The sequence below is a fragment of the Vombatus ursinus genome, unplaced genomic scaffold (assembly GCF_900497805.2).
Source record: "Vombatus ursinus unplaced genomic scaffold, bare-nosed wombat genome assembly UNPS02014802.1, whole genome shotgun sequence".
Taxonomy (NCBI): domain Eukaryota; kingdom Metazoa; phylum Chordata; class Mammalia; order Diprotodontia; family Vombatidae; genus Vombatus; species Vombatus ursinus.
The window spans coordinates 30,300,318-30,327,598 of record NW_020954580.1 but is presented as its reverse complement, the minus strand read 5'-3'; the positions used below and the strand labels follow the sequence as shown (position 1 = coordinate 30,327,598).

The window sequence follows — 27,281 nt, the reverse complement described above, 5'->3', positions numbered from 1 at the left end:
AGTCCAAAGCTATCACCCATGAGAAATTAGCAATAAATAATTAGGGGGAACCATTAAATTCTCTAAGGAATAAAAATTTTACACAGGACAAAATGACACAAGAGATAACAATGGATAAAAATATACAAAAGAAAAAACAGATTTTTAAGGAAAATAAAGGAGAATGCTGTGTCAACAATACAGCAAAGCATGAAAAACTAAACTCACTGTTGGGTCTTGTGTCTCTCGGAGTTTGTGTGTAAAAGATAACAATTTCTCCACTGCATCCTGAGGTACACTTGGAACCTATTTGATGAAAAAGTTTAAAGAGAAAATAAAAATGGGAAACCATTTTGGCTGATGAACCAACTCAAATTTATCATTTTATCATCTATCAGGAGGAAAAAGTCACATCTAAATGACCGAACTCAGGAGTAGTTTACTATACTGTTAAAATCATAGGTCACTTACTAGACAATAGGCAGAAGATCTCCCAGCCATAACATAAGGATGTTAATTGATGGCCAGTGTAAACATGTAAACTAACTAAATTAATACATACTAACTCTAAAACACTCAATTTCTGCTGCAGCCTAACTAGAGTAAACTCTGGCTGAAAATTAGGGGGAGAGGTTATAATATTGTCTTCTGAGGAGGGAGGAGGACTCATATTATAAAACATAAGTCAAGGTAGGAGCAAGTGTGTCAAGGTTGGGGAGAGGATAAACTGATAACACAAAAACATCACAGTACCTAAATAAAAAGGCAGAGTGGCCTTATAAAGAGGTTATTATAGGCTCCAGTTTGATAAACTCTTACCATCTCTTTAATCACTTCCATTTCTTCACTTCTGATTAGGGGTTTCATGTGATGGAAAAAGAAGAGAGTTAAGAATTCTGGTCCCAGCCACTGCTGTGTGCTGCTTCCTATCACAGGAGGCTCTGCCAAGGCAATGATCCGGAAGGATGGGTGGATGGGATAGATGGACCTAAAAGGAAAGATTTAGGGAAAAAAACACATATACATATAACATTTTCCTCCCACTTTTTCAGTTGTGAAACCAAGTCTCAACTTGCTATTCCTAGTGGAGATGCAAGCCTGAGCAAAACACATTATTATACTGCATCAAAGCCAAAATTCTCATTCTGAGTACATTCTTTGAAAAACCAACTAAGTCAAAACAGAAAAAAAAAACAGAACACTTGGAGTAGGAGGGTAAGATTAAAAGGAAAAGAAAAGAATTATTCTTGCAATTCTGTAACTATAGACAGTGATGCAACTTCATACTCAGCTTGAACTATATTCTGAAACTCCTAAATCCCAAATATATTATATTGTTTCCCTGTTGTTTCCACAAAAGACATTTTTCTATGTAGTCTCCTTGGAATATAACTACTACCTAATTTACAACCATCATCCCTTCTCACATTGAAAATTATCCTCAACTCAGATATTCTAATTCCTAAGCATATGCCCCCAAGAGGTTTAAGACAGGAAGAAAATATTCACAGCAGCAATTTTTATGGTAGCAAAGATTTGAAAACACAGTTGATGTCCATAGATGAGAAAATAGCTACACAAACTGCAGTATATTGCTGTAAAAGAGTATTACGGCCTCATAAGAAAAGATGAATAGGAGGAATTCACAGAAATCTGGGGAGACATGAACCTCAGCAAAGCTGAGCTGATGTGGCAAATACCATTTCAGATAAAGTAACAATAAAAAAGTAACAATACTGTAAAGAAACACAAGAAAGGAAGCCACATTATACTTAAAGACACCCTAGGTCAGGGGTGGGGAACCTGTGGCCTCAAGGACACATGTGGCCCTCGAGATCCTCGAGTATGGCCTTCTGAATGAATCCAAACTTTACAGAAGAAATCCCAAAGTATTTGGACCATATGTGGCCTCAAGGACCACCTCTTCCCTAGATAATGAAACAATATCAATATTAAATATATGCTACATAAAAAGTAACAGAAACCACTATCATTCATGTAGCACTTCAAAGTTTTCAAAATGCCTAATACACTTGTCTCATGGAAAAGTCACACAAATTCTGGGAAGAAGATTCTACAAACATTGGAATCTTCAGGTTTTGGAGAGAAAGATTCAGAGGCTAGAAGAAGCTGCCTGCTCATTGTCACAAACCTCCCAAGCATCTGAGGAAGTAAGTAGTCTCTCTTGACTTAAAATTTAGAACTCTAAGGACTATGCTTAACTGAACTGCCAAAGGAGCTATATAATAAAACAACTGCAGTTAACTTCAATATGCCTTGCTCAGACTCACACAAATCTCACAGAGGATATATATTAACTAAAATAAAAATCTGAACAAAGTATTGGAAAAACTAAATTTGGAGATTACTAAATAGGAATATTAACTCATATTTCTATTTGTCAATATCAGATGCACCTCTATAAAAATTGGCCATTTGCTAGAGCAAGCCTAATGGTTATATTTCTAGGTCTCACTGAGATGGCAGTAGTGGTAGATCTGGGCTCCTCTATATCATAGCACACTACCACCTTCCTATAATTCTGACAATATTAAATGTCCTGATCCATGTCTCTGGATTTTAGCAATCCACACCAACAGAAAGCTTTACAAGTGAACTCTGCACTACCTAACAAATCAAAGGCAGCAAGAACTAGATCTAATTGTCCATTTTTCCACAGACCATCCTTATATTTTCAATTTGTTCCAGCAAAAAGTAAATGTAACTGCTTATCAGTTCCCTTTCGATTGGGATTTTTATTTTATTTTGTCTTCAAGTATGAATTTTGTATTTGTGCATAATGCTAAAATTTTAAACTCTGAATTACAAAGTATTATAATTCTGTTGGTTTCATTCTGAGGTACTAATCAAAAACAAAACTGGAAGGGAACATATTTGTAAAATGGTCTATCTGAGCATGGTGGGCAATATCCTTTATTCTCATCTGTAGTAGTCATTAAGGTAAGATTTGAAGGAACTCCTTGGAGTGACAAAAACAGGACATATCAAAAAAACAAAATAGTATATACAGCAAATACACATATATGTATATATTTCATAGAGACTGTCACAATGTATACACATATACACACACACATAAGGAGATTAGAAAATAGCAACCAATTTTATTATATCCAAAACTACCCTTGAAGCAATGTCAATTAAAATTTTCACATTGTATTTTATCACAAAATAAACAAATATACCTTGGCTCTTAAGCATTTGGTATTATGGCCAATGAATATGTACCAATTTCATGCAATGAAATCTGTAGTTCAACTGTTATCTGTGATGCAGTATCACATGTATGCCTGATCTACTTCAAAAACTTTTTAAAAATCATGAATAACATGCATTCCACTTATAATGCCTGAAATTCCAAAAATCCTTACATATGCTATAAAACAAAGTATAAATATAATGGAGCTATCATATTCCTGCTATAGTCTCTGGCCTATTCTGTATTTTGCATACACAAACATGCCTAAGCATTCTTAAACTTGTGGAACAAGATGATTTACTCTTTAAGCTATAGCCTTTCCTCTTCCCCTACAACTACCACTTAATTAAGCAATAGTTAAGTCACTAAGCCACTCATCCTATATTCTAGTCCACACCTGTTATACACGTATGTGTGTCTATACAGACACATACTTACACATGTGGGGATATATATCATATATATACATGTAACACATGTGTATATTATATGTATTTTCTTTTAGTTGAGTACGGATCTTCACATTCAGGAGGGGACAGGAGATAAACGGAGGGAAGAGGAAAAAAAGGTACAAGGTAGGTGCTATTATTATCCCCATTTAACAGTTGAGGAAACTGAGGCAAACAGAGAGCAAGTGACTTGCCCATAGTCACACAACTAAAAAGCGTTTGAGGTCACATTTGAACTCAGGTCTTCCTGACTCTAGGCCCAGTGTTCTCATTGTATCACTAGCTGCCTTAGTGGAATGGAAAGGAAACTCCTTATACTAATACAGTTCAACAATTCATCTGAAATAATAACAAAATTCATCTGGAAGAACAAAAGATCAAGAATCTCAAGTGAATTAATTTTCTAAAAAGTGGGAAGGAAGGAGGCCTGGCAGCACCAGATCTCAAACTGAACTGCAAAGGAGTAATTATCAAAAAAAATTGGTATTGATTAAGAAATAAATGGTTAGTGGAATAAATTAGGTATATGATACATGGAAGCAAATGACCATTGTAGCCTAGTATGTGACAAACCCAAAGTTTCCGGTTATTGTGGCAAGAACTCACTATCAACAAAAACTGATGGGAAAAATGTAAAGCAGTTTGGCAAAAACTAAGTATACAGAGTGAAGTGAACAGAAGGAGGTCAACAATTTAAACACTAACGACCTTACTGTAAAGACAAACAATTCTGAAAGCCTTGGGAATTCTGAAAGACATAATGACTGATCACAATTCTAGAGAACTCATGATAAAACATGATACTCACCTCTGATAAAGAGGTGATGGACCAAGAACACAGGTTGAGATATTCTTTTTAATAGTCAATGTGAGAATTTGTTTCATTTGACTATAAATATTAAGATAACAGGGCTTTTATTTTTCTTTCTCAATGGGGAAGAAAAAAGGATGAGTGTGAGGTGGGGTGGTACCTCAGAGATATTTGAATTTTAATTTCTCTAAATATTAGTTATCTCAAATAGAATTCAAATAGAAACAGATCCCTGTGAGCCACATATTGAGGGGAAGAAAGCAGGTCTTCATTCAAAAAAATAAACAATTTTTATCATAATGTTTATTACAATAATTGTTATTATTTATCTGCAAATCATGGCCTTAGAGAGTTGACTGGGGCACTGAAAGGAAAAGACAAGAACCATTCGTTCATGGTCATAGAGTGTGTCAGAAATAGAACTTGAACCCAACTTCAAAACTGATAGGCTTTTATCAATGGAAATGACATAAGGAAGAGGCATTAACATCTGTTTTGTCACTGAACCTCAAGGACCATAGGAGACTCTAAAGACCATAGGATCTTTCCATTGACCTGCAGCTGAAGCCTTCCAGATATGCTGTCTCTCCCATTAGAAAAGGTGAGGTCCATGAGAGAGGAGAGTGCCTTACTTTTTCATTTGTATTCCATTGCTTAGAGCAGCGCTTTGCACATAGTAAATGTTTAATAAGTGTGTGCCTTCTTGCTTCATTCATTCATGTTTTCTCGACTCCAAGGTCAGCTCTCAACGACTACACCACTCTGCGTGTATTATTATTAAATCAAAAACATCTCCTTCAGAGTACATTTACCTGTTTGACTTACACTGTACATCACCTAAACCCTAGTTACTAAGTGATGTTTGTTTTTCCAAACACATATTGCCCCTGGCAGCCATTTTATTAGGGAGCCGCTCCTGCACTGCTTGAGTCTCACGAGGCTTCCCTTCACTTTGATTTGTAGTTAAGTTGTGTGGTGGGAGAGGTCTATGTACACTGCCATGCCTTAAGAACCCCTCAGTGGACGCCTCTGGTTTTTCAGCTCTCACTGGAGGAGGAAATAGGTTAAAGGAGACTAAGCTCAGGTTTACTAGCAAGAGGAAGAGGGAATATCCCTACGGGGTTTCAGGCATGAAGAACCTCTGAACAAAATAAGCTTGGGCAGGACCTAAGCAGACCACAGGCTACCATAGACCACGGACTACAGAAACCAAGGGGACAGTTAGATATGAAAAACAACATCCGTAAATGGGTGGGGAAAGTAACTGAAACCGTATCGTATGAGGATTGTTTGAAAGGAATGGGGATGTGGTCTCAACAACAATGGGATGAACAGATGCCTGGAATTTGGAGACCACTGGGTTTAGAGAAACAATTGCGGGAACTTCCTATGAAGCCATCCGGGTGGTACAGTGGAGAGAGTGTCAGATGCGATATCAGTTTGAATCCTGCGTTAGTCACTTACTACAATAATAGAAATATCTAACATTTATATTTTGCTTTAAGATTTGCGAAGATGTGTGTGTATAAACACACATTTCTCATTTAATCCTTATAACAAAGCTGTGAGGTAGATGCTATTATCCCCATTTTATACATAAGGAAACTAAATGAAATTTTTATATGCAAAATGATTTGCAAACCTTAAGGTCCCATATATTTGGTATGATTATTAGAATAATTAATAAACATATATTGAATGCTTGCAATGAATGTACCAAGAGCTCTGCTAAGTGCTGATTATATAAAAAAAGACAAAAACCACAAGACTGCATTCTAATGAGAGAGGCAAAATGCAAACAACTACTTACAAATAAGAGATACACACACATACATACTGCAAATAGGTAGTGATCTCAGAGGGGAAGGCCCATGTAGTGGGGGGTAGGGCAGGGAGACCAGGAAAGGCCTCTGCAGAAGGTGAGACTCAAGCTGAGTCTTGAAAGAAGTCAAAGAAGACAAGTGACAGGGAAAAGGAGGGGGAGAATTTCAGCCATGGGAGACAGCCAAAGAAAAAGAATAAGCAGAATGCAGTGTCATGTGTAAGGAAAAGCAAAATGGCCAGTACAGCTGGATGACAGAGAACATAAACATAAAGGTAGCAAGGGGCCAGGCTGTTAAGAGCTTTAAAAGACATACAGAAGATTTTTATGTTTGGTCTTGGAGGTAATAAGGAGCCACTGGATGTTAGTGAATGGGTAGGGAGGGTGGTGGCATGCACTTGTACCTGTATGTTCATGCACTTATACTTTAGGAAAATTACTTTGGCAGCTAAATAGAGGAAGGACTAGAGCAGAAAAGACTTGAAGCAGTGAGATGAACCAGCAGGCTGGTATTGAAGTATCTGATAGGACATTTGAGAGCTAGATGGAACCCTGAAGGACATCTAGATCAATCCTCTCTTTGAGGCAGATTAGAAGGTACTATGGATAATAGCAGCCTAATGGCAGGAAGACTTAAGTTCACATCTTCTACTATGTGCTAAGCACTGTGCTAAGCACTGAAGATACAAACATGAAAAAGAAAGGTGGTCCCTGCCCTCAACACACAAAAGAAAGCTAAAGCAGGACCAGACAGTAGAAGGTAGTTATGACTGACTGGTGCCTGCACCTGAGTGGGAAAAGAAGAAATGTTTGGCCTGGGCACCCTCCATGACTGGAGGTTTTGGGGAGGGGCTCTTTGCTTCACTCTGCAAATCAGGGAGATAGAGGGTACTGATGATGTATGAGTACCAAAACTGATATGATTGTACAGGATGCCAAGGTGCCTGATGTTGAGGTTCTTAGGGGCATGATGGAAAAGCCCAAAGGCTTGCAGCTGGGTGGGAAAAGTATATGTATGTATGTATATTTTTATGTTTGCATTTATTCACTTTATATTTATGCTGTCTGTATTTTATATGTACCCATTATCTTCCCCCTTAGCATGTGAGATCTTTTGGAACAGGGATTGTCTCACTCCTTGTACTTGTATACTCAGTGCTTAGCATAGTGTTTGGCACATAGTAGGTGCTTAGTAAATACTTGTTGATTGACTGATAACTACAAATAACTCCGTAGTTATTCAAGACAGATATGCACAAAGAGACATATTACAAAAAATAAGTATGAAAGATTTATCTCTAACTACTAGAAAGATCTCTAGGAGTAAACAGAATTGAGCTTTTGTATTTACACGGGAAATATCTGATATTAAAAACAGCTATCTTTGAAAAGACAAAATGAGGGGTATAAGATAAATACTGCTGGCTACAATCTGAATCACATGTAACACAAACTTGCACTATGATTCTTGGAGGTGTTCCTGCAGGTGCTTCCATCTATAAAACTATTTGTGATCATTAAAAATAATTTTTTCACTCATTCACAAAAGAAGGATGTGAAGTAAAACATTCTCACATTTAATTCCTCCCAGGATATCTTTAAGAATTACATCCTTCCCCTCTTCCTAACAGGAGCTGGCACATATCCCTACTGTTGCTTAGCAAGTATAGAGTGCTGGATATTAATTTCATTTAATTCAATTCCTAATTTAAGTTTTTAATAAGCACAAACTATGTACATTGTGCTGAGTGTTAGAGATACAAACATAAAATGGTGAATAGTCTCTGTGTTCAACTTATATTCTTCTAGGTGGAGGGAACATTACGACACATAAATAGATGGGTGAATGTAAATTAGCACTAATAATAGAGGGAAAAGTCTTCACAGAGAAGGTAGAACCTGAACCAAGCCTTGAAGGAAACTAGGTATTCTACAAAGCATAAGTAAGAAGGAAGAACATTCCCCAAGGGGAGACCAGCCATGCAAAGATTTTGGATACAGGAGGTGGAATGTGGAGTGCTGAGCAATCAGTAGGCCAGTAACATATACATAGAATTTGTTATAAGAGGAGTAAGAGAAAAGTTCTGGAAAATGAGGCAGAAGCCAGATTGCAGAAGTCAGACTGAAGGATATGTATTTTATACTACTGGCAACTGTGAATCCCTGAAGATTTCTAAGCAGGGACATTACAAAGTCAGGCTTGTGTTTTAAGATCATTAACTTGGTAGCTGTGTGGAGGATAGCTTAGAGAGAAGAGATACAGGCAAAAGGAAGACCAATTAAATGGCTATTACAATATCTCAGAGGAGAAGTTAGGAGGCCTGAATCAGGGCAGTGGTATTGTGAAGAGTGGAAGGCAGATGGATGCAAGAGACATTCAGTAAGACTTGACAAGTGATTTAATGTTGGGGAAGGGGTTTGGGAGAGAGGACTCAAGGACTGCTCTGAATGTACAAACCAGGGTGACTAGAAGGAAGGCTATGTTATTATCAAGACTAGCAAAGTTTCAAGGAGTGGTTTTAGAAGAGGAAATAATGCTGGGAAATGCTGAGTTTGAGAAGCCAATGAACAGTTAATGATGTGATTCACGTATGAACAATTCATGAAAGTTAATCAAGTAACTGGGGTATTAGGTAGAGCATAGGAAGCCAAAAAATAGAATGTCTTCTAGTTGGCTTCTTCAAGAAGTTAACAATCAATCTAGTCATGATATCAAGAATATTAATAAAGTGATATAAAGTCACACTATTTCCCACTTCCTCCCTAGGTCTATATACACCAAGAATTCCACAATTTGGCCTGCTCAAGGATGGCTTGAGGGAACTAAGGCATTCAGCAATCTCTCCTACCTCAAGTTTCAGGACATACAAATTGAATACCCAAACCAAATTCTGTAAGCTGCTACCTACCAATCCCCAGGATGTTCTCCCTCCTTTGTCGATGAGTTCTGTGCCAGCTGACAGTCTTCATCTCCACTCCTAACTCATGCCCTCATTCTAGGGGATTTCAACACACATATTAATGTTCCCTCACACATGCTAACCTCCCAGTTCCTCAATCTTCTGAACTCTGTATGTAGACTTATTCCCTCACTCCACTTCTGCTACACAAAGGAATAGTCACTCTCCTGATTCTGCCAACACCTACAAGTTTCTACCTTCTATGTTAGAGAACTCAAAATTTCCTTTATGCAAATACGATTTTTTTATATTTCCATCTCTCTATATTCCTTATTCCTCCTAAATGTACTCTTTGTCTTCATCATATCCTCCAATCTTTCTTCCCTCAGTGTTATCCAAGGCCATCACCCTTAACTGCTTATATTCTCCTTCCCTTTCCAACCTCATCCTTCTGGTGAACCAGTTCAATTATACATGCTCTATTCTTAAATTTCTTATTCCCCCGTCTTACTGCTGATCAGTTCTTGCCAAAATCCAACCCCATAATATTCTGACCATCAATCTTCACTCCTATACACATGCTACTAAACACAACTGAAGGAAATCAGGAAACGGCCTTGACTGAGTCAACTACAAATTCATTTAGTGAATCTCAGTAAGCCCCTCACTGCAGAAAGGCAATCTTACTATAACTTTCTAACTGATTCCCTATTCCACTCACCACAGAAGCTATTCCAAATCTTCCTTTCTTTCTTCATGCTTCCCTTACCACCAACTCTTCTCTCTTAGCTGAGGACTTCACCTTATATTTCATCAAAATTTGAGGCAATCCAACAAGAGATCCTTCTTCCCTCATTTCATATTTCTATGATGTCATCCCCCCACTATGTCACTTACCAGGGTAAACCTCTCCACAGATAACCTTGATCATCATCGTTTCCAGTAGCTTAATCCACTATTACTCACTCTCTCTCTAAACTCAGATCTCTTCCTGTCTACTGGTTCCTTTCATGTTGTCTACAAACACATGCAAGTATCATTGTTAAAGACAAATAAATAAAAAAAAACTTCATAAGACCCTACCGTGCCCTCCAGCTATTGTCCTATGTAGCTTTCCTCCTTTTCTCAGGAAAACTCCTTGAAAAAGATATCTACACTGGCTACCTTTGCTTCCCTTCCCCATATTCTCTTCTAATGTTTTGCAATCAGGCTTCTGACTTCATTATTCAACTGAAATTGGTTTCCCCAGAAAAACCAATGATCTCTTAATTGATAAATGTAGTGGCCTTTTCGCCATTCTTATCCTTCTTAATCTTGTTGTATCTAACACTACTGACTACCTTCTCCTCCTGGATAATCTCTCTTCTATTGTCTTCCTGCTTGTTTCACTGCCCCTCCGTCTCCTTTGTTGGATCTTCATCCAAATCATGAACACTAACTGTGGATATCCTCTAAGGCTCTGTTCTATGCCCTCTTCTCTTTTCTCTGCCCTCTTCTCTTTTCTCTCTATACTCTCTCATCAGCTCCAATGGGTTAAATTATCATTTCTATACCAATCTCCCTATTGGATTCTACTACTGCAATGTCAACTGTATATTAGAATTTTCAACCTGGATATTTCATAGGCATCTCAAATTCAAAATATTAAAATCAGAACTCATTACCTTTCTACCTACCTATCTCTCTTCTAAACTTCTTTCCCTATTTCTGTGGCACCACCCTAACCTAGTTCAAAATTTTAGTGTTATCTTCAATTCTTTTCTCATGTTCACATTATGTCTAACAGTCACAAAGTCTTGAAATTTTTTTCTCTACTACATTCCTCAGAAATGTCACTTCCTCTCCACTAACATTGCTATTGCCTTTGTTCAGAATGTTATCATTTCTCATATGAGTTACTGCAACAGCCTTCTAACTCAACTCTTCATCTCAAGTTTCCCATTCCTCTAATCCAACTTCCACACAATTGCCAAAGTGATCCTCCTAAAGCACAGGTCTGACCATGTCTGACCTGGCTTCTCAATGACTGCCAAGGGCTACCTGTTACCTATAAACTCTTCTGTTTGGCATTTTAAACTCTTTATAGCATGGCCCCTTCCTAACTTTCTAGTTTTTTTACACATTATTCCCAAATACATACTCAAAAATCTAGCTATACTGGCCTATTTGCAATTCTTCTAAGAACATTGTGTAGCTTGTCTCCATGCCTTTGCAATGGTTAGTATATTTTTCCCTTCCTAACTTGTGACTCTGAGAATCTGTGTTTCCTTAATGAAGCAACCCAAGCTACGCCTCTATGCCTTTCCTGAACTTATTAGTACCTGTCCCTCTAAGCCTACTTTCCATCGATTCTGTACTTATCTTTTATATGCCAACTTACATAGCATATTGTCTCCTCCATTATAATGTAAGCTCTTTGGGGGCGAGAGATGTTTTGATTTTTTTTTTTGCTGGGGCTGGGGGGGCTTAGCACCTGGCACACTGCTAGGCACATAAAAGTGCTTAATAAAGGCTTGTTGATTGATTAATTCTACTGGTGAGAAAGAAAGCATGGCATAAGAGACATAATCCTGGACTGGTATTTGAGAGAACTAGAATCACATTTCATCTCAGTTAGTTATAAGCTGTATGATCAATTGCAATTAACTTCTAAAACACTCATTTTCCTTAGATGTAAAATGGGGATAAGAATAGTTAACCTATCTACCTCATTGGACTGTTGTAAATAAAGCATTTTTCAAACTTTACATAACACTTAGAGTAGTATATGTAAACATAAATGAGTTATCATAATGAATATAAGGCTACATAATTATTCAACACTATTACTGTGTAAGAAATTTAAGAATAGTTCATATATGAAAAAAATCAAAAGATCTTATCAGTGTTTAAAATTTCAAACAAAATGCAATTATTTTATAGAAGTTTAAAAATTTAAATGACATTGATCTTCATAAAAGACTGAATCAAACACAAAGTCAGTTTGAATCCCTGACATTTTGAATAAAAAAATAAAGGGTCCCCCAAATTACCTCTTCTTTAGTTGTTCATCAGACAGCTTCAGCTCCTCTTTTAAATGCTGATACCTGTCCTCCCTCAGCAGCCTTGAGCCATCAAATAAAGTCAGTTCTCTATCATGGATTAATCTATTGGCATTAAGGGAGAAGAAGAAAGAATCAAATTACTGAGTTCTTAGCCATCAGATCTCTGTGTTAACAGTTTGGAATATTGGGTAAAGCCCGTGCCTTGGAAAAAAATCTGGAGGTTTTAGTACCAGCTAGAAGTTAGGATACCAGAGTTGTAATCTTATCTCTGACACTTACTGACTATATAACTGTAGGTAAGTCTCCTCTGGGACCCTTCATTTTCTCTTGTATACAATGAAAGGGGTTGAATGAAATGATCTCTAAAGTTCTGCCCAGTTCTAAAACAGTATAGAACATTATAGTTCTATAATAAATCTAGGCAAGTAGGACTAAGAACATAGGATAATTTCTGACACCTTTGCTATAGCAACTGCTGGCTGCTCTGCTGGCTTTAATGTTAGAGAACACAGACCATGAAGACTGAGTTGTTGGCTGTAATTGTTAAAAAAGGGCTGGACAGTCCACTTTGCTCTTATTAGGAGCATTTTGTTGCCATTGCATAGCTCTTGATAATGCTTCCACATACATGATCTCACTTCAGCCTCACAACTGGTAAGGTGGGCATCATTACCCTACATGAACATTCTCTTTCAGGCACTGGCCCCAGATCCTGCTCTGATACCATTAGACCACAGACTCCTTCAAAGTCCCTGTTGACCATTTTAGAGCTATTCCAAACATTTCCTGGGCCATGGACCCTCTACTGTGGCTACTATTTACTTTAGTACATCATTACTCAGTTGGAGTAAGAGAGAAAAAAAACTTCTAAGAGGTCACCTGTGGAAGCAAGTCAGATTTTTCTATTGATTGGGGGGGAATGGATTTTTTTTGAGCAGGAGGTGTTGTTTGAGTAACGTGTCTATAGTAGGTATACAGGGAATGCTTCTGATATTATGACCATTTCTATCTTTTCTAATATTAAAAAAATACAAATACATTCTTTAAATGAATCAGAATTAGCACAATAATACATTTGCAATTTAAATACTGCATGTAAATGTTTTGGCTAAATGCGTTGCATGGTCCAGCATGAAAGAAAGGGTGTTCTGGTTAATATAATTTTCCAGATACTCAAAGTTCAACCCCTTCTTTATCTCCACAGTTGCAAAAATGAAACATGGGTGGGGGGAGTAATTTTATTATCATTCTCTTTGAACTATATGAGATGAAGTTGTTTCCTTATGAAAATTCTAAAATAAGATTTAACTTCTCAAAACACAATCTCAGAGAAGGAAGTTAGGGTTTCTTTTCTAAGGTGAAAACAAGAAAAAGACAATTTCACACACAATTTATCTTAGAATTCCAAAATAACATTATCAGTCATTATTTGTAACAAATTCTGACAACTGTTTTCCAATTTTTTCTGGGGGTGTTGTATTTTCAATTTTTCCAAAAAGCAAGAAAAATGAACAAAATTTTGACCTGTGCCTCACAAAGTTTCTGTGTAAAGTGAAGTTGTGTCTTGGAGCAAAAAAAATGACAAATTTAATAACTTTTGAGGTTTTCTTTTCTTTTGCAGCTTTAAGATACAAAATTAGACGTTTCCCCCACCTCCATCCTTTTTCCTTAGAGGGGACAACTTTATCTAAAGCTTGAATTTGCAATCATTAACACATATACCTAGATATACCCCCTTGATATACACGTTTGTGTGTGTATGTGTGTGTGTGTGTGTGTATGTATGTATGTATACACACATATATTTTATGTGCATAGTCATGAAAAAAACAGTAGCTTTTTTTGTGTGTATTTTTTTCCCCAATAGCAAAGGGGAGACTTTCACATCAATTTCTTAGTCATAATTTTTTGTAACCCATACTAACCTTTGCAGTACAGCCAGTGTACCAGCATTGACACGATGAATGCCATCCAAGAGAACAAGCTTTCCCTCCAGGGCAGCAGTAACAAGTGGAGAAGACCTCCAAGCAGTATCTCCATTGGGAAGAGTATATCTTTGCTGTACCAAATCACGGGCTGTCATATCCTAAATATAATCCCCAGACCCACAAAAGAAAATATAGGAATGAATGTTAAACTAAGAAAATTATCGTAAGTATTTGAAATTTTCTTATTTTTCTTAATGAAAGAACCCATGGAAAGAAAACTCATTTCTCTTATCAAAGTAAAAAAGCTAACCAAATGCATTTTCTTGGTCTTTTCCTGGGTATATGTTTGTTTTAGTTTTTAATGTTATTCTTCAATAGTTTAATAAGACTGGGATTTTTATAAACTACTTTTATCACGTCCCTCATTTTTCTTTACAGACTTTTTTTTTTCTCTTTTGGAATATGCTCATTCATTCTATATGGGTGATGTATTTGGCAGTAGTTTCCACATAACTTAACTAAATTTAGCTCAATGTTATGTTAAATTCTGAAGGAACAAAAATGAGCCAATTTTCCTTTTTAAGCACTAAAGGTTGTGCACACTCAGAGCACGCCCAGAGATTCTTATCAAATGCTGTGCATCATCCTGCAGTTGATGAGCTTTGCAGAGAAGTCAACAGTTACGATCATTACTATGACTGGTTATAATATGTTAGACAGAGGCTTGAAATTTGAGGAAACCAAGTAGAATAGCCACCAGACAAGTTACAGGAATTGGAACACCATGGCATGGCACTTAAATGTGATTAGAAAATGTGACACACATATACACAATGTGCTAACACTAAAATAATGCAACAGACCGAAGCAGGCTATTAATAGCTCAGGCACATTTGTGGGCCTTTCATATCAAAGGCAATGAAGCTAGAGTGTGAAACCACATCTTAATCTACCCCACTCCCCACCCCCACATCCCATGTATTGGTGTTCAGGCAACGGTTTCTTTTTTAGTTTGAAGTTTTAATTTATTCTAGGTTTCAAATCATGTACCATGTACATCAAATACTAACTAAACCACTTCAATTGTATCATTGATGTTAACCAAGTGGTACTTTGTAATCATGAATGTATTCTTCTGTTCCACAAGGCCAATGAAAGTCTTAACTCTGTTGCACATACTTACTACCTACCAAAAAAACCTGTTCCACTTCTAGCAAACATTTCATTCACTATTACAAAAATTTTTTTTAAAAATAATTATTTTAAAGCTTATGTTGAAATATAAGGCATTCAAAAAATAATGACATTCAAGTCCGGCAATCTCTTAGCACCTCAAGATCCTGTGGAACAATCAGATTGACAAACCAAGCTGACACTTTCCATACCTTTGCAAATAAATTAATTTTCTTAATTTTTCATTCTTTCCTCGAACATCAAGTGTGCACAATGTTAGAATGGTATCATCATTTTTGAAGCCAGTGATAATAAAAATCCTAAAACTTGTATTCGTTAAGACAGAATACTGAATGAATTACTCAATATTAGGTTATGTGCTCATTACTAAATAGTAAGGGAAACAAAGCCAGCATCAAACCTCTAAATTAAAATGTATGCTATTTTAAAATTCTATTTAATTCAACATTTGCTAAGCATCTATTTGTAAGACTTTTTGATTACCAGATGCTACCACTTTACTGAAAATACAGAAAAACCAAGAATATAAAACACTCATTAAAAAGTTCATCTTAAAGAGTTAAGTAAAAACAAAAGAAAACATTTTTGGGTACTAACTGCTCAGTGCTATTTATCACACACTAATAACACTTGGTATTATCCAACAAAGAATGGACACAAATACAATAGAGATTATGCTCAAAGCTGGGATTTTTAAAATATCTCTTTAAAAATGTTAAAGCATATACAAGAATTTTTTTTAAAAAAGGATTAGTATATTTTTTTTTCGGCAGTAGCAAAAAAAATTCACCTGAAAAAGTGGGTTTCCATATATTGGGAAGTGGCTGAACAAAATGGAGCATATGAATCTAAAGGAATATAACTGTAGTGTAAGAAATTACAAATATCAGGAATTCAGAAAAACATGGGAAGACTTGCGTAAATTGTTCTATATTGAAATAAGCAGAACCAAGACATGAATATGCCTAACTGGCTACAATAATTTAAATAAAAAGTGATGCTAATAGTCAAATTCCAATTATTTCTAATTAGCGATCTATATCTTGGTAACTTTTTATTACATTAGAGTGCTCAATGGAGGGAGAGTAGTGAGATATTAGACAATTATTGTGGCATAAAAACAAAAGGATCAAAGAATCATAGATTTAGACCTGGAAGAACCTTAAAGGTCAACATCAACAGAACCTTGTTTTTCAATTGGATTGAGAAATTTTTAACATTTGTGCATTTTCCCTACCTTGGACCTGACAAGAGGTGGAATTTCTCAGAATTTTAGGCCTGCCACTTTTCTCCATTAGCTCAAGATAAGGAATCTATGACTACATGTACTTTTGGTGAAAGAAATTGCTCAAATGCTAGTATAAGTAATGTTTGAACATTGCATTTTAAAAAGAAGAAATTTCTCATTCAGAGATCTTTTTTAAAAAATTCATATACATCAATCATCATCATCCCAAAACATAGCAAATAAGTATATGTACTATGCAAAGATGGTTTTAAGATAGAGTACTCTGTAGCACTTTTAAAAAGTGTTCTGTAGCATAATTTAGAATAAAGATATTCTAAATTATTTTGCACTTTATTCTTACAACTAATGCTTAGAAGTCACTCAGATAGGTAAAAGCTCAATAAATGTTTACTGATAACCACCCTGACAATTAACAGAAGAATTCATGTCTTCTAACTCCATACCTACTGCTCTCTCCATTATCTACACCGAAGTGATGCTACATCAATTGATAAACTGATGTTCCCAAACAAGGAGAGATCTACACATCTCACAACCACAGAACACTGTTTCACTGTCTTTTTTATCCACATGGGTTCAATAAAAAGGAAAATATACAGTATTCTTGAAATAAATCTCAATTTAATTTCAACCACTAAATTCTCTGCTCACCATGGTGATGGAGGAGTTAAGCATCCTTCATTTCTATCACATCCTACACATTAAAATAAAATCTCCCTGGGGTTGGGAGTGGGGAGAGTTAGGTGAGGGAGTGTTTCCCATGATAAAAGCCACTGATTGTCACAGTTAAAAATCCCAGGTTGTTAGCCAAGATGAAGACTAGTTTTTCTGAAGTAAAAAAAGATAATGCCATTCCTACTTTTCACAACACAAGTTATAAGATGCTATTTCATGTGAAACGGGTACAAAATCATGTTATGCTATTAAGGAGCTCAGAAACAAACAAAAATTGATGTTTCACAGAGTAAACACCTGTACTTCATTAACCTTAATTAATTTATTCTTCATCAAATTATGAACTTCACCTGATAATAAAAGTGGAGCTTTCAAGTAAACATTACCTTCCAAATAAAACTAATAATATTCTCCAGTATCCATATCTAGCCTGATTCTGTAGTACTCTGAAAATGCTTTAATATAATCTTGTTTTAACATATGCAACATTTTTAATATAAAACTTCTTTTCTTTCATTAATGGTGCTATTAATTTTTCAACATTTTAAATTTAATTTTAAAACGTTAAAGATTATTATGTATACAGACATACGTAGCTACATACATAGTCAGACGTTCTCTTACTTTCTTCCTGCCTATCCACACCACCCTGTAAAGCAAAGATTAATGCTTCCATTTTTGTATACGTTTTTCTCATCCCTGAATTGTAAAGTCTTTGAACCTCAGATAGTAAAAATAGCACCAATGATGTCACAAAGCCTGAACCATTTCCTCTTTCTGCATTTCCTTAAAAGTCTTAAAATAACAGGACGTGAAATCTAGTTCCTTCAGGGTTACCACCATTGTCTGACCTATAGCCTTACCTTCAGATCCCTGGAAAACATCCTTAATTCATACTACAACTGTAACTTTCCAGAATTTTGATCTCCAATTTCCCAAAGGAAAACCCCTACATAAAATGAAGATTTTATTTTTAAGAGAAGAAAACAGCAGTGCTGTGGACAATTCTGTAACTGAGAAACATATCAGAAAACACTAACTGAATTTTTCTGAGATAACCATAAAACCTAGAAGATGTAAATAATCACTTAAAAAACCACAAAAAATTGTTTAGTTGTGGATAAGCTCAAGAATAAGAAATACAACAAGTTTAATAAATAAAATGTCTTTCAAAAAGGAAAATCCAATACAAAAATGTAACCTTTCAGACTAAACATGAAATTTAAGTGAATATTAAAACTGAGATGAAAGTAAGCTTTCATTTTATGATATAGAAAAATAATTTGTATCACATAGGGCTGGAAAGGAAATAACTGGAATTCTATAGGTTTCTGAGGGCTACTTTAAATAAATTTAAATGATTGCACTGGATAAATCAAACTTAGCAATGGGGAAGTTTTAACAGAAAATGTTCAGGCTAAACTAATATTATCTCCAGTAAGATTTCCTCATATAATTCATAAACAATACAATAAGGGATTAATTATGTTGCTACTTGTTAGTGGCAGAATGTTGTGTAAACAGAGAATGTTAATAATTTCTAGGTACTCTCAACAGAACTCTACAATTATTTACAGATTCTAAGCATGCTCAATGAACAGAACATATGGCAGTTTTCCAGCATTCCTTAGTGTCACTTATGTTTGATCTCAACCCAAAAAAATCTCATTTTACATATATTGTAGAAGTATTTTTAAACTCTTCCTTGCTTTATCCTTCAGTTTTTTAAAAAAAAAAAGGCTATTTTTAAGTTCAAGCAAGTAGAAAACAGCAGAGATGCAATGGGACTATGGGGAAATGTCCTACTTCTGAAAATCAGGAAAGTGGATTCTACAAACTACAGACTGATGACCTGGATAGCAATTACAGGCAAATCTTATGAAGAAATTTAAGAACAGAGGAAGTAGGATGGGTTTACTAAAAACAAATTATGTCAGAACAGCCTTTCCTTTTTCAATAGATTTATTAAACTGGCAGGTTAAGGAAGATGTCTGAATAAGATGTCTGGATTTCAGGAAGAAATCTTAAGTTTGGGCAAGTCACAATCTCCCTGGACTTCAATTTTCTCATCTTTAAAACTGGCAGGTAGGACAAGATGATCTCCTTCACCTCCTCTGGCTCCCAATGTTAACATCATGGCAGATGGAATTATCTGATCCAAATAAAGCTCCAACCAAGTGAATTGGCCAAAGTAGATTATGAATAAAGCAGTAAAGCATAAAATTATGATGAGTTCATTGTTTCAGATTTAGAATAAAGATTCATTGAGGAAAGAGATTATGTTCTATCGCGTCAACAGTTATTTATTAAGTACTACTGGAAAATATGTTCAAAATTTAATTTAACAAGATTAATTATCTTACCTCAACAATATAAATACAAGTACATCTATAAATAAAGTACAACATATAGTGGATTAGCTGTAATTGTCTGTGACTTGGAGCAGCTTTGGTAAAGAAGGGCTGTTTTCACAGACACATAATCTCTCTTTTGCCTAACTGGAGCTTCCTATATAATTCTGGAGGGGAGAGTTTGGGAGTTTGGTTTTTTTTTTTTACAACACCCCCCACCCCCTTTCATGATCTCTCCCCCCTATGCAAACACACTGAACCTTTCCTGGCTACAAAGAAAAACATTTAATCAAAGTCAACTGACACAGATAAAACCTGACTATTATGGTATATATAACCCATTCTACATTCATAGTCACCACCACTTTATAGATAAGAAACTGTATTTCCTCATTTCCCCAGGCACGACATACTAGAAGAGCTAAGGGAAAGATGATATTGACTCAGGCTAGAGTGGTCAGGTAAGACTTTACAAAGAAAGGGGCATTAAAACTGGGTCTTGAAAGATGCTACACTGTATAATGGCATTCCTATTCACATCAATAATAACATTTTTATTGATTTTAAATTCATACAAGAATTGAATATACAGAATAGTCAAGTTCCTCAAAATTGATTATGAAGTTAATATTCCAAATGTTGGCCTCAGTTTCCCACTGAATACAATATCAGAATTGATCCAAAGGTTATGAATAATTGAAGGGTACATAGGTATAAATAGGCAAGGGAAAGCAATTGAGATAGCTTGAGATAAGAAACAGTCTAGATTTTCTGTCATCCTATCAATGGAATATGAATAGGTGGCACATCAGTTTACAAACAAGCAAGAGTTCTATGTTATCAGATTTATTATTAAAACATTCGGATAATGTTGCTTTATTAGAAGAAAGGGCAAAAAAGGGGTCAAGTATCCCAGTATAGATAATAGTTTCCATTGCCCTCACTGCTGGTAATAAATCAACAAGCATTTATTATAGACTCCTAGTATGCCCCATAAATCTCATATTGCACTGCGTACCTCCATAAAGCATTCATTACATAACAGCCTATTACACTTACCTGTGTTTATTTTTCATCTCCCCATTAGGGCATCTAATAGGACATTTCCCTATTAGACTATAATTTCATCTCCCTATTAAGACATCTAATAGCATATCACCATATTAGACTATAATTTCCAAGAGGGCATGACTATCTTACCTTAACTCTGTATCCATTCCTGAATCTAGCAGAGGGCACTGCACACAGAAGGCATATAGTAAATCTTTGTTGAATTTGTCAAAGAATACTCTAGCACAGAACTAGATTCAGGCAAAAATAAAGACATAGGTGAATTGTGTCATCTTGCCAGCTAATTTTTCATATGCTCTGTATGCTGCTGGTAGTCAATGCCATGGTATACACTGTAGGCCACAGTATCAACGTGCTGGTATACCACAGTGCCCTCACTGCACAAAGCTCCCACCCCTGCTTTGCTTTCCCTAGATAGTACCTCAATGCTACAGATCTTACTCTAGTCTCTCTTCTTTCTACTTAGAGCTAGCTGTCCTAAGAAAGAAGATCCAATAAACTGTACTACAATGTCAAGAGAAGATAATAGCTTAACGTTCTTACCCTTTCTGGGCATCTAACAGGGGATAATAAATAAACCCAAAGGTATTCTATTGGTAGAGTTCTAGGAGTAGTTGACTAGGAGAAGATATTTTGGGACAAAGGCTTTTCCAGAGATTACATCATACCACATAAGCAGAAGCCTACCCACAAATAAGTCAGGCTCAGAACACACTCAGATTTTTCAGTTCTCTCCCTAGCTTCATATATGCTACTTAATAAAATCCATTTCTAATGAACTTATCTTTTCACAACCTCCTTTCTTGTAGTTCCTACAAAATTTTTTAAAGGATGTAATTAATCTTGTAGAATTAACTAAGGTTAATTCAACTCTTTTTAGATATCTCTAATTATATGTCCTTTAGGCATCTCAAACTCAACAAGCCCAAAACACACTTCATTATCTTTCCCCTACAAATCTTCTTCTATTCCCAATATCCCTATTACAGCTGAGGGCATTACTATCCTCCCAGTCACATAGGCCTACATCCTCGGTTACCCTGGACTGCTCAGTCACTCACTCACACTCACTACATGTATCTGATCTGTTGCCAAATCTTATAGCTTCTATCCTTCAAATTCCCACCTCCCAGTGTCCCTCAGTCCCACCTTTACTCAACAATTATATTGTCTTTACACCATTTAAATCTTATACAGATACAGCTATTTTAATGATATCTCAACCACTAGAAAGTGAGCACCTTGAGGGTACGTTTTTGCCTTTCTTTGCATCCCCAGCACTTAGCATAGTGCACAGCAAAGAGTAGGAATTTATAAATACTTTTTGACTCGTCATCTCTCCTTTCTCTCCACTCACACAGCCATGACCTCATTCAGGCCCTCTTTGACTCTCTCCTGGACTATTTCGTTTTTTGTTTGTTTGTTATGGTTTTTGTTTTTGTTTTTTAGGCAATTGGGGTTAAGTGACTTGCCCAGGGTCACCTAGCTAGTAAGTGTCAAGTGATTGGTCTGAGGCTGGATTTGAACTCAGGTCCTCCTGACTTCAGGGCCGATGCTCTATCCACTGCACCACCTAGCTGCCCCTCTCCTGGACTATTTCAAGAGTCTTTCAACCGGCCGCATGGCTTTCCCCACTCCAATCCATCATCCAAAGTAATTTCCCTAAAGCACTAATCTGATCATGTCACCTCCTCCCAATTCAATAAACTCCAGAGTCTGCCTATGACATTCCCGGTCTTCAAGCCTTTGGTATGGGTTCACTCATGCCTGAAGTGCTGTGCCTCCCTCATCTATACTTCCTGGATTTCCTTAAGACTCATCTTAAACCCTACTTTCTTCAGTAGACCTTTCCCAATCCCCCCAGCTGCTAATACTGCTCTCTGAGATTACCTTTCAAATACTCTAAATATATACTGTATATTTATGCTATATTCCTCATTATAAAGTAAGGTCCTTGAGGACTGGGTCTTTCTCTGTATTCCCAGAGCTGAGCCACTGACTAATATAAACAAATTATGAAGAGTTACACCAACGCTTTGGGATTCAGTAGATTTGGACTGGTGGCTCTGCCACAAACTAGCTCTGTGGCACTGGTCAAGGCACATCTCTGAATCTTACTTTTCTCCTCTATAAAATTAAATGACTAGAAAAGTAACAATCATAGATTTAGAACTAAAGAGGCATCAGATTTCATCCAGTCCAAGGCCTTACTTTTAAAAATCAGAAAAGGAGACCAAAAAAGATCAACTGACTTTCTCAAGGTCAACTACCAAGTTGTAGAGGAGGGGTTTAATTAATTACACAGTCATCTGATTTAAAATTGAGCACTTTTTTGTCCTACAACATCGAGCATAGGTGGAATATAAACCTACGTTTGGCTCAGGTGTGCTATAGTTCCAAGATATATCTGGGATTCAGAATTCTATATATTCAAATTTTCAGGTATCAGAAGGAATTTATTTCCCAATCCCCAAATTCTACAGGTTCAAAATTACTCACAATCAGTTGCCTATTACCAGGAGTACCCATGTGCTCAGGACTACAATTGATGACCTTCTCTGTACAAACTGGCACTTCCATGATTAAACCAACCATTACTTAGCCCCCTAAATATTCTTATACATACAGTTATTTCTGAAATGATTATTAAACTATGGTCCTGCAAATGTGTCATTTCCTCAAATTATAATGCTGAAATCCAAATCTCTGTGGGGATGAAAAATAACATGTGTTAAGCATGCCCAGAGGGATGGGTAAGGAGCTTTTCTTACGGTCTCACGGTAAACTCACAGAAATTAAGCAGTCTTAAGAGAGCAGATGTGGCTGATCAGCAGTTCCCAGTTCACCCAAGCAGCCCTGTCCCTGTTGTGTACTCCTTATTGGGGATTAAAAGAGAACTGATCTCGCCTGTCCTTCCCTGAATCTCTTGAAAACTGTCATTTTCAATTGAGTCAAAAGAGTCTACTTCAGGGACTGAAATGCCTATAGGTCATCACTTGTTTTACACAATCAAATTGGAGGGTAAGGGAAAAAGAAGGGAATGAGCATTTATTAAACACCTTCTATGTACCAGGTACTGGGCTAAGTGCTTTACAAATAGTATCTCATTTGATTGTCACAAACCCAGACAACAAATGAATTCTCAGCTAATAAATATTTCTGGCAGAAAAAGAGAAAAATAGAAGTCACAAAAGAAAAACAGACAAAAAGTTATACAATCACAAAATTTAGAGATCCAAGGAAACTCAGAAAAAGATATAATCATATAATCCAGCCTCTTCTCTTTAATGATGAAGACATGAAGCACTGAAATGGGAAGTGAACTGGTCAAAAGTGATGCAAGCATTTTAACAGCAAAGCTAAGTTCCTAGGCCTTTCTTGCTATACTAGAAGAAGCAAGGAAAACAATAGGTAAGGAGAGAAAGCATTGTTTTTCGTCCAGTCTCACTGATTAAAATAGGAAATATTAATTTTTGTGTTTCCACAAATAGAGGAAAATAATTCAATTCAATAACAGTATTTATAATATATTAACAGCACATCCCGGGCAGAATAGAGGTACAGACCAAAGATATTTTTAAAAATTAAGAAGGGAGAGAATTCACTTTCAGTTGAGGGGAATAAGGGAAGACACCACAGAAGATGCAGGAGCTAACCTAGTCTTTGAAAGACAATGACTACAACAGATGTGGATGCCCAACTTGGGAGAAAGTGAGTCAGATTAGTAGTCAATGGATCACAGAATCTGGAAATCTAAGAAGCAGAAGGGACCTCAGAGATGAAACTTGAATAGGCACCCCTTTACAACAAATCTGACAAATGGCCTTTCAGCCTCTGCCTCAAGGTTTCCAAAGAGAGAAAACCCAATGCCTCTCATTCCCATTTTTTAATTACTATACTTGTTTGGAAATTTTTCTTTACATGGAGACTAAATCTGAAAATAGTACAGTTGGACTAGAACACAAAGGGGAATGGAGTGAACTGTGAATGAAAAGGTAAGCTGGACCCAGACTTCCACATTAGAATGACTATTTTTGCAGTTGGTGTAAAGAATGAAGTGAGGAAGACAGAAGCTAAGAGCAGGGAAACTAATTAGGAGTCTATTATGATAACTGTGAGCAGTAATGAGGACCTGAATTAGGGTAGGCATAAGTATATAATGGACAGGAGGGGACAGATGAAAAATATATTGCCAAGTGACTATTGATATTATTAGGCAATTGACTGAACGTGGGGGGTGGGAAAGAAGGAAGAATGAAGAATGACTCCAAGATTTGGAGCCTGGGTGACCAAGATGATGGTAGTACTATCAATAAAAACAGAGAAATTGAAAGCAGAAGTTTAGAGGATAGGGAGAGGGTAAAATGACATTCAGCTGGGCTAATGTTTAGTTTGAGACTCCCCTAGAATGCAGGACTGGGACAGATCTAAGACTGAATAAATACTTAGAATCTTTAAAATTAACCCTCTTCAACAAGAAATAAATACTTTTCTAAGTATTTTATTTTTTAATCCATCCATTTAGATACAAGTCTTCATGGCCATATAGTTCCATCATCAATTGGTTTATGAACTTGAGTTTCTAATAATTCATAAGTAAACATGCATAATGCAATAAATTTCATATTTTATCAAGCTGATCAAGTGCTTTCCTCACAATGATACAGAAGGGAGATAGGACCTATCTTTCAGTACCTCCCCGATTTCTGAGACCTGTGATTTCATTGGTGTAGGGATCCCTGAATAAAGAACTTCCTCTACTAATACAAGTCAGTATCCATTACTTAATTTTTAGTCCTGGAGAGTTGTTTAGGATACTAAGAGGTTAAATGACTTGCCTGATGACACTCAAGTCAATATGTGTGAAAGGCAGGACTGGAACCCAGATCTCCCCAAATCCAATGCTAGCTCTCTATCTACTAGGTCACACTGCCTCTTCTAAGTATTATTTCCATCAAACAAATGAGGCAACTGTGACCCAGAATGGGTGACATGCCAGCAGTCACAAATCTGGTGAATGACAGCAGAATGCAAACTTGGGTCTCCTGACTTCAAATCCAGTGCTTTCCCCTATTTCCCTCACGGCCTTTTCTGAGCCTGACTTTCATTCGGTGAGAAATCATTTATCAAAATATTGAAAACTGGTTAGAAGGCATAAACATAATCATAATGAGTAACATAAACAGATATGTTACTACCAAAGTACCTACTATTTAATTACAGTGTGTCCTTATGTTTGGAGTTGTTCCATGCAAAGTCTTTGATTGGAATCCTTCCTTCCTCTGGTTCATCTAAACCTAAGTTTGTGGCCCACCAGTGATGGTACAAAAAATATCTTTCTGGTGGGAATTCCTTATTTGGTAGGGATTTTAGTTCCTTTACTATTTTTTTCTTTTTGGGCCCCAGAATTTAATTGTAAGCTTATTTTTATACATGTACCCAAAGGCTTCCTATTGTGTTCTTAGAAATCTAATAAATAAATTCCTCATGATAACTAAATTTGTTGAGACTACATGAAAGATACTATCCTCCATCAAAAAAGCTCCTCAAAGGTCTTCACTTAAAATTGACTAGAATATAAAGTTGACTATATTTCTTAGGCAAAGTTATGATTCAGAACATGAGTTAAAGGATTTTATTTAAATATTAAATTAACAGATTGATTTTAAAGAACAAAGCTCACTAATCATTAAATCTCAAGCTTAATTTTCATAGGACTACCTCCTCAAATGAGACTTTCATAATCTATACAGCAGACTTGTAGTTCATAATATGACTTTAAAACATTAATGCAAACAAACCCAAATCCCAAACTTAAATGAGCATAAAATAATACATTCTTTAATATCTGCAAATAGTTCAAAAATACCTCAGCTGAGGTACTTTTTTTGCTCATCAAAAACAATGCTGAAGTACAAAATAGGGTTGGCTATGGCCTTGGACGGTTGGGTTAGGAGCAAGAGCAGAGGCAGTAGCAGAAATGTTTGGTGTCTGGTGGGCTGAGAGAAGCTGTGGATTCTGGATGGAGATGTCTATAGAGCCCAGACCTGGGCTTTAGAAAAATTACCTTGGTGATTGGGTGGAGAATGGACTGGAGTGGGAAAAGACTACAGGCAGGGAAAACAGTTTAAAAGTTATTACAAAGGGCAGAACCAAGATGGCTAAGTATCAGGAAGAGGTACAGAGAGCTTCCTCCCTCCATACCCCTAACCCTACCCCAACACTCTTTCCAAAAAATCTAGAAAATGCACCAGACCTAATCTTATGGAAATTTTTTTTTTAAATTGCAATGTCATTTTTGCAGCCAAGGTTGGCAAAGAAAGACAAGTCGGAGAGGTCTATGCACACTGGGGATAAAGTCTGGCCACATGGAGCATTTCAGTGCAAGGAGAGACTGTGTACCACCTTGGGTAAGGGAAGAAAGGGGTCTTAGACCTAGCACAACAGGGCCAAAACCAGTACAAGGTACAAGAACAAGTGATAAATGGCAGCTTTGTCACCCACTACCTAGTTCCAGGTCACAGATCTAGGAATGATTGGCTAATAGAGGCTGAGTCCAGCAGCATCTACTGTTGCTCAGACCCAAAC

General features: G+C 36.4%; 1 protein-coding gene across 1 annotated transcript in view; it reads right to left on the bottom strand.

Annotated features, from left to right (window-relative positions):
- VWA8 (von Willebrand factor A domain containing 8) overlaps positions 1-27,281 on the bottom strand; it is a 399,466-nt gene that overhangs the window by 252,489 nt on the left and 119,696 nt on the right. Inside the window, exons 13-16 of the mRNA XM_027873608.1 lie at positions 14,151-14,311; positions 12,214-12,327; positions 799-967; positions 208-285 (exon numbers count right to left, since the gene is read on the bottom strand). Of these exons, the coding sequence (XP_027729409.1) occupies positions 208-285; positions 799-967; positions 12,214-12,327; positions 14,151-14,311 (522 nt within the window). The remainder of the gene's footprint in view (positions 1-207; positions 286-798; positions 968-12,213; positions 12,328-14,150; positions 14,312-27,281) is intronic.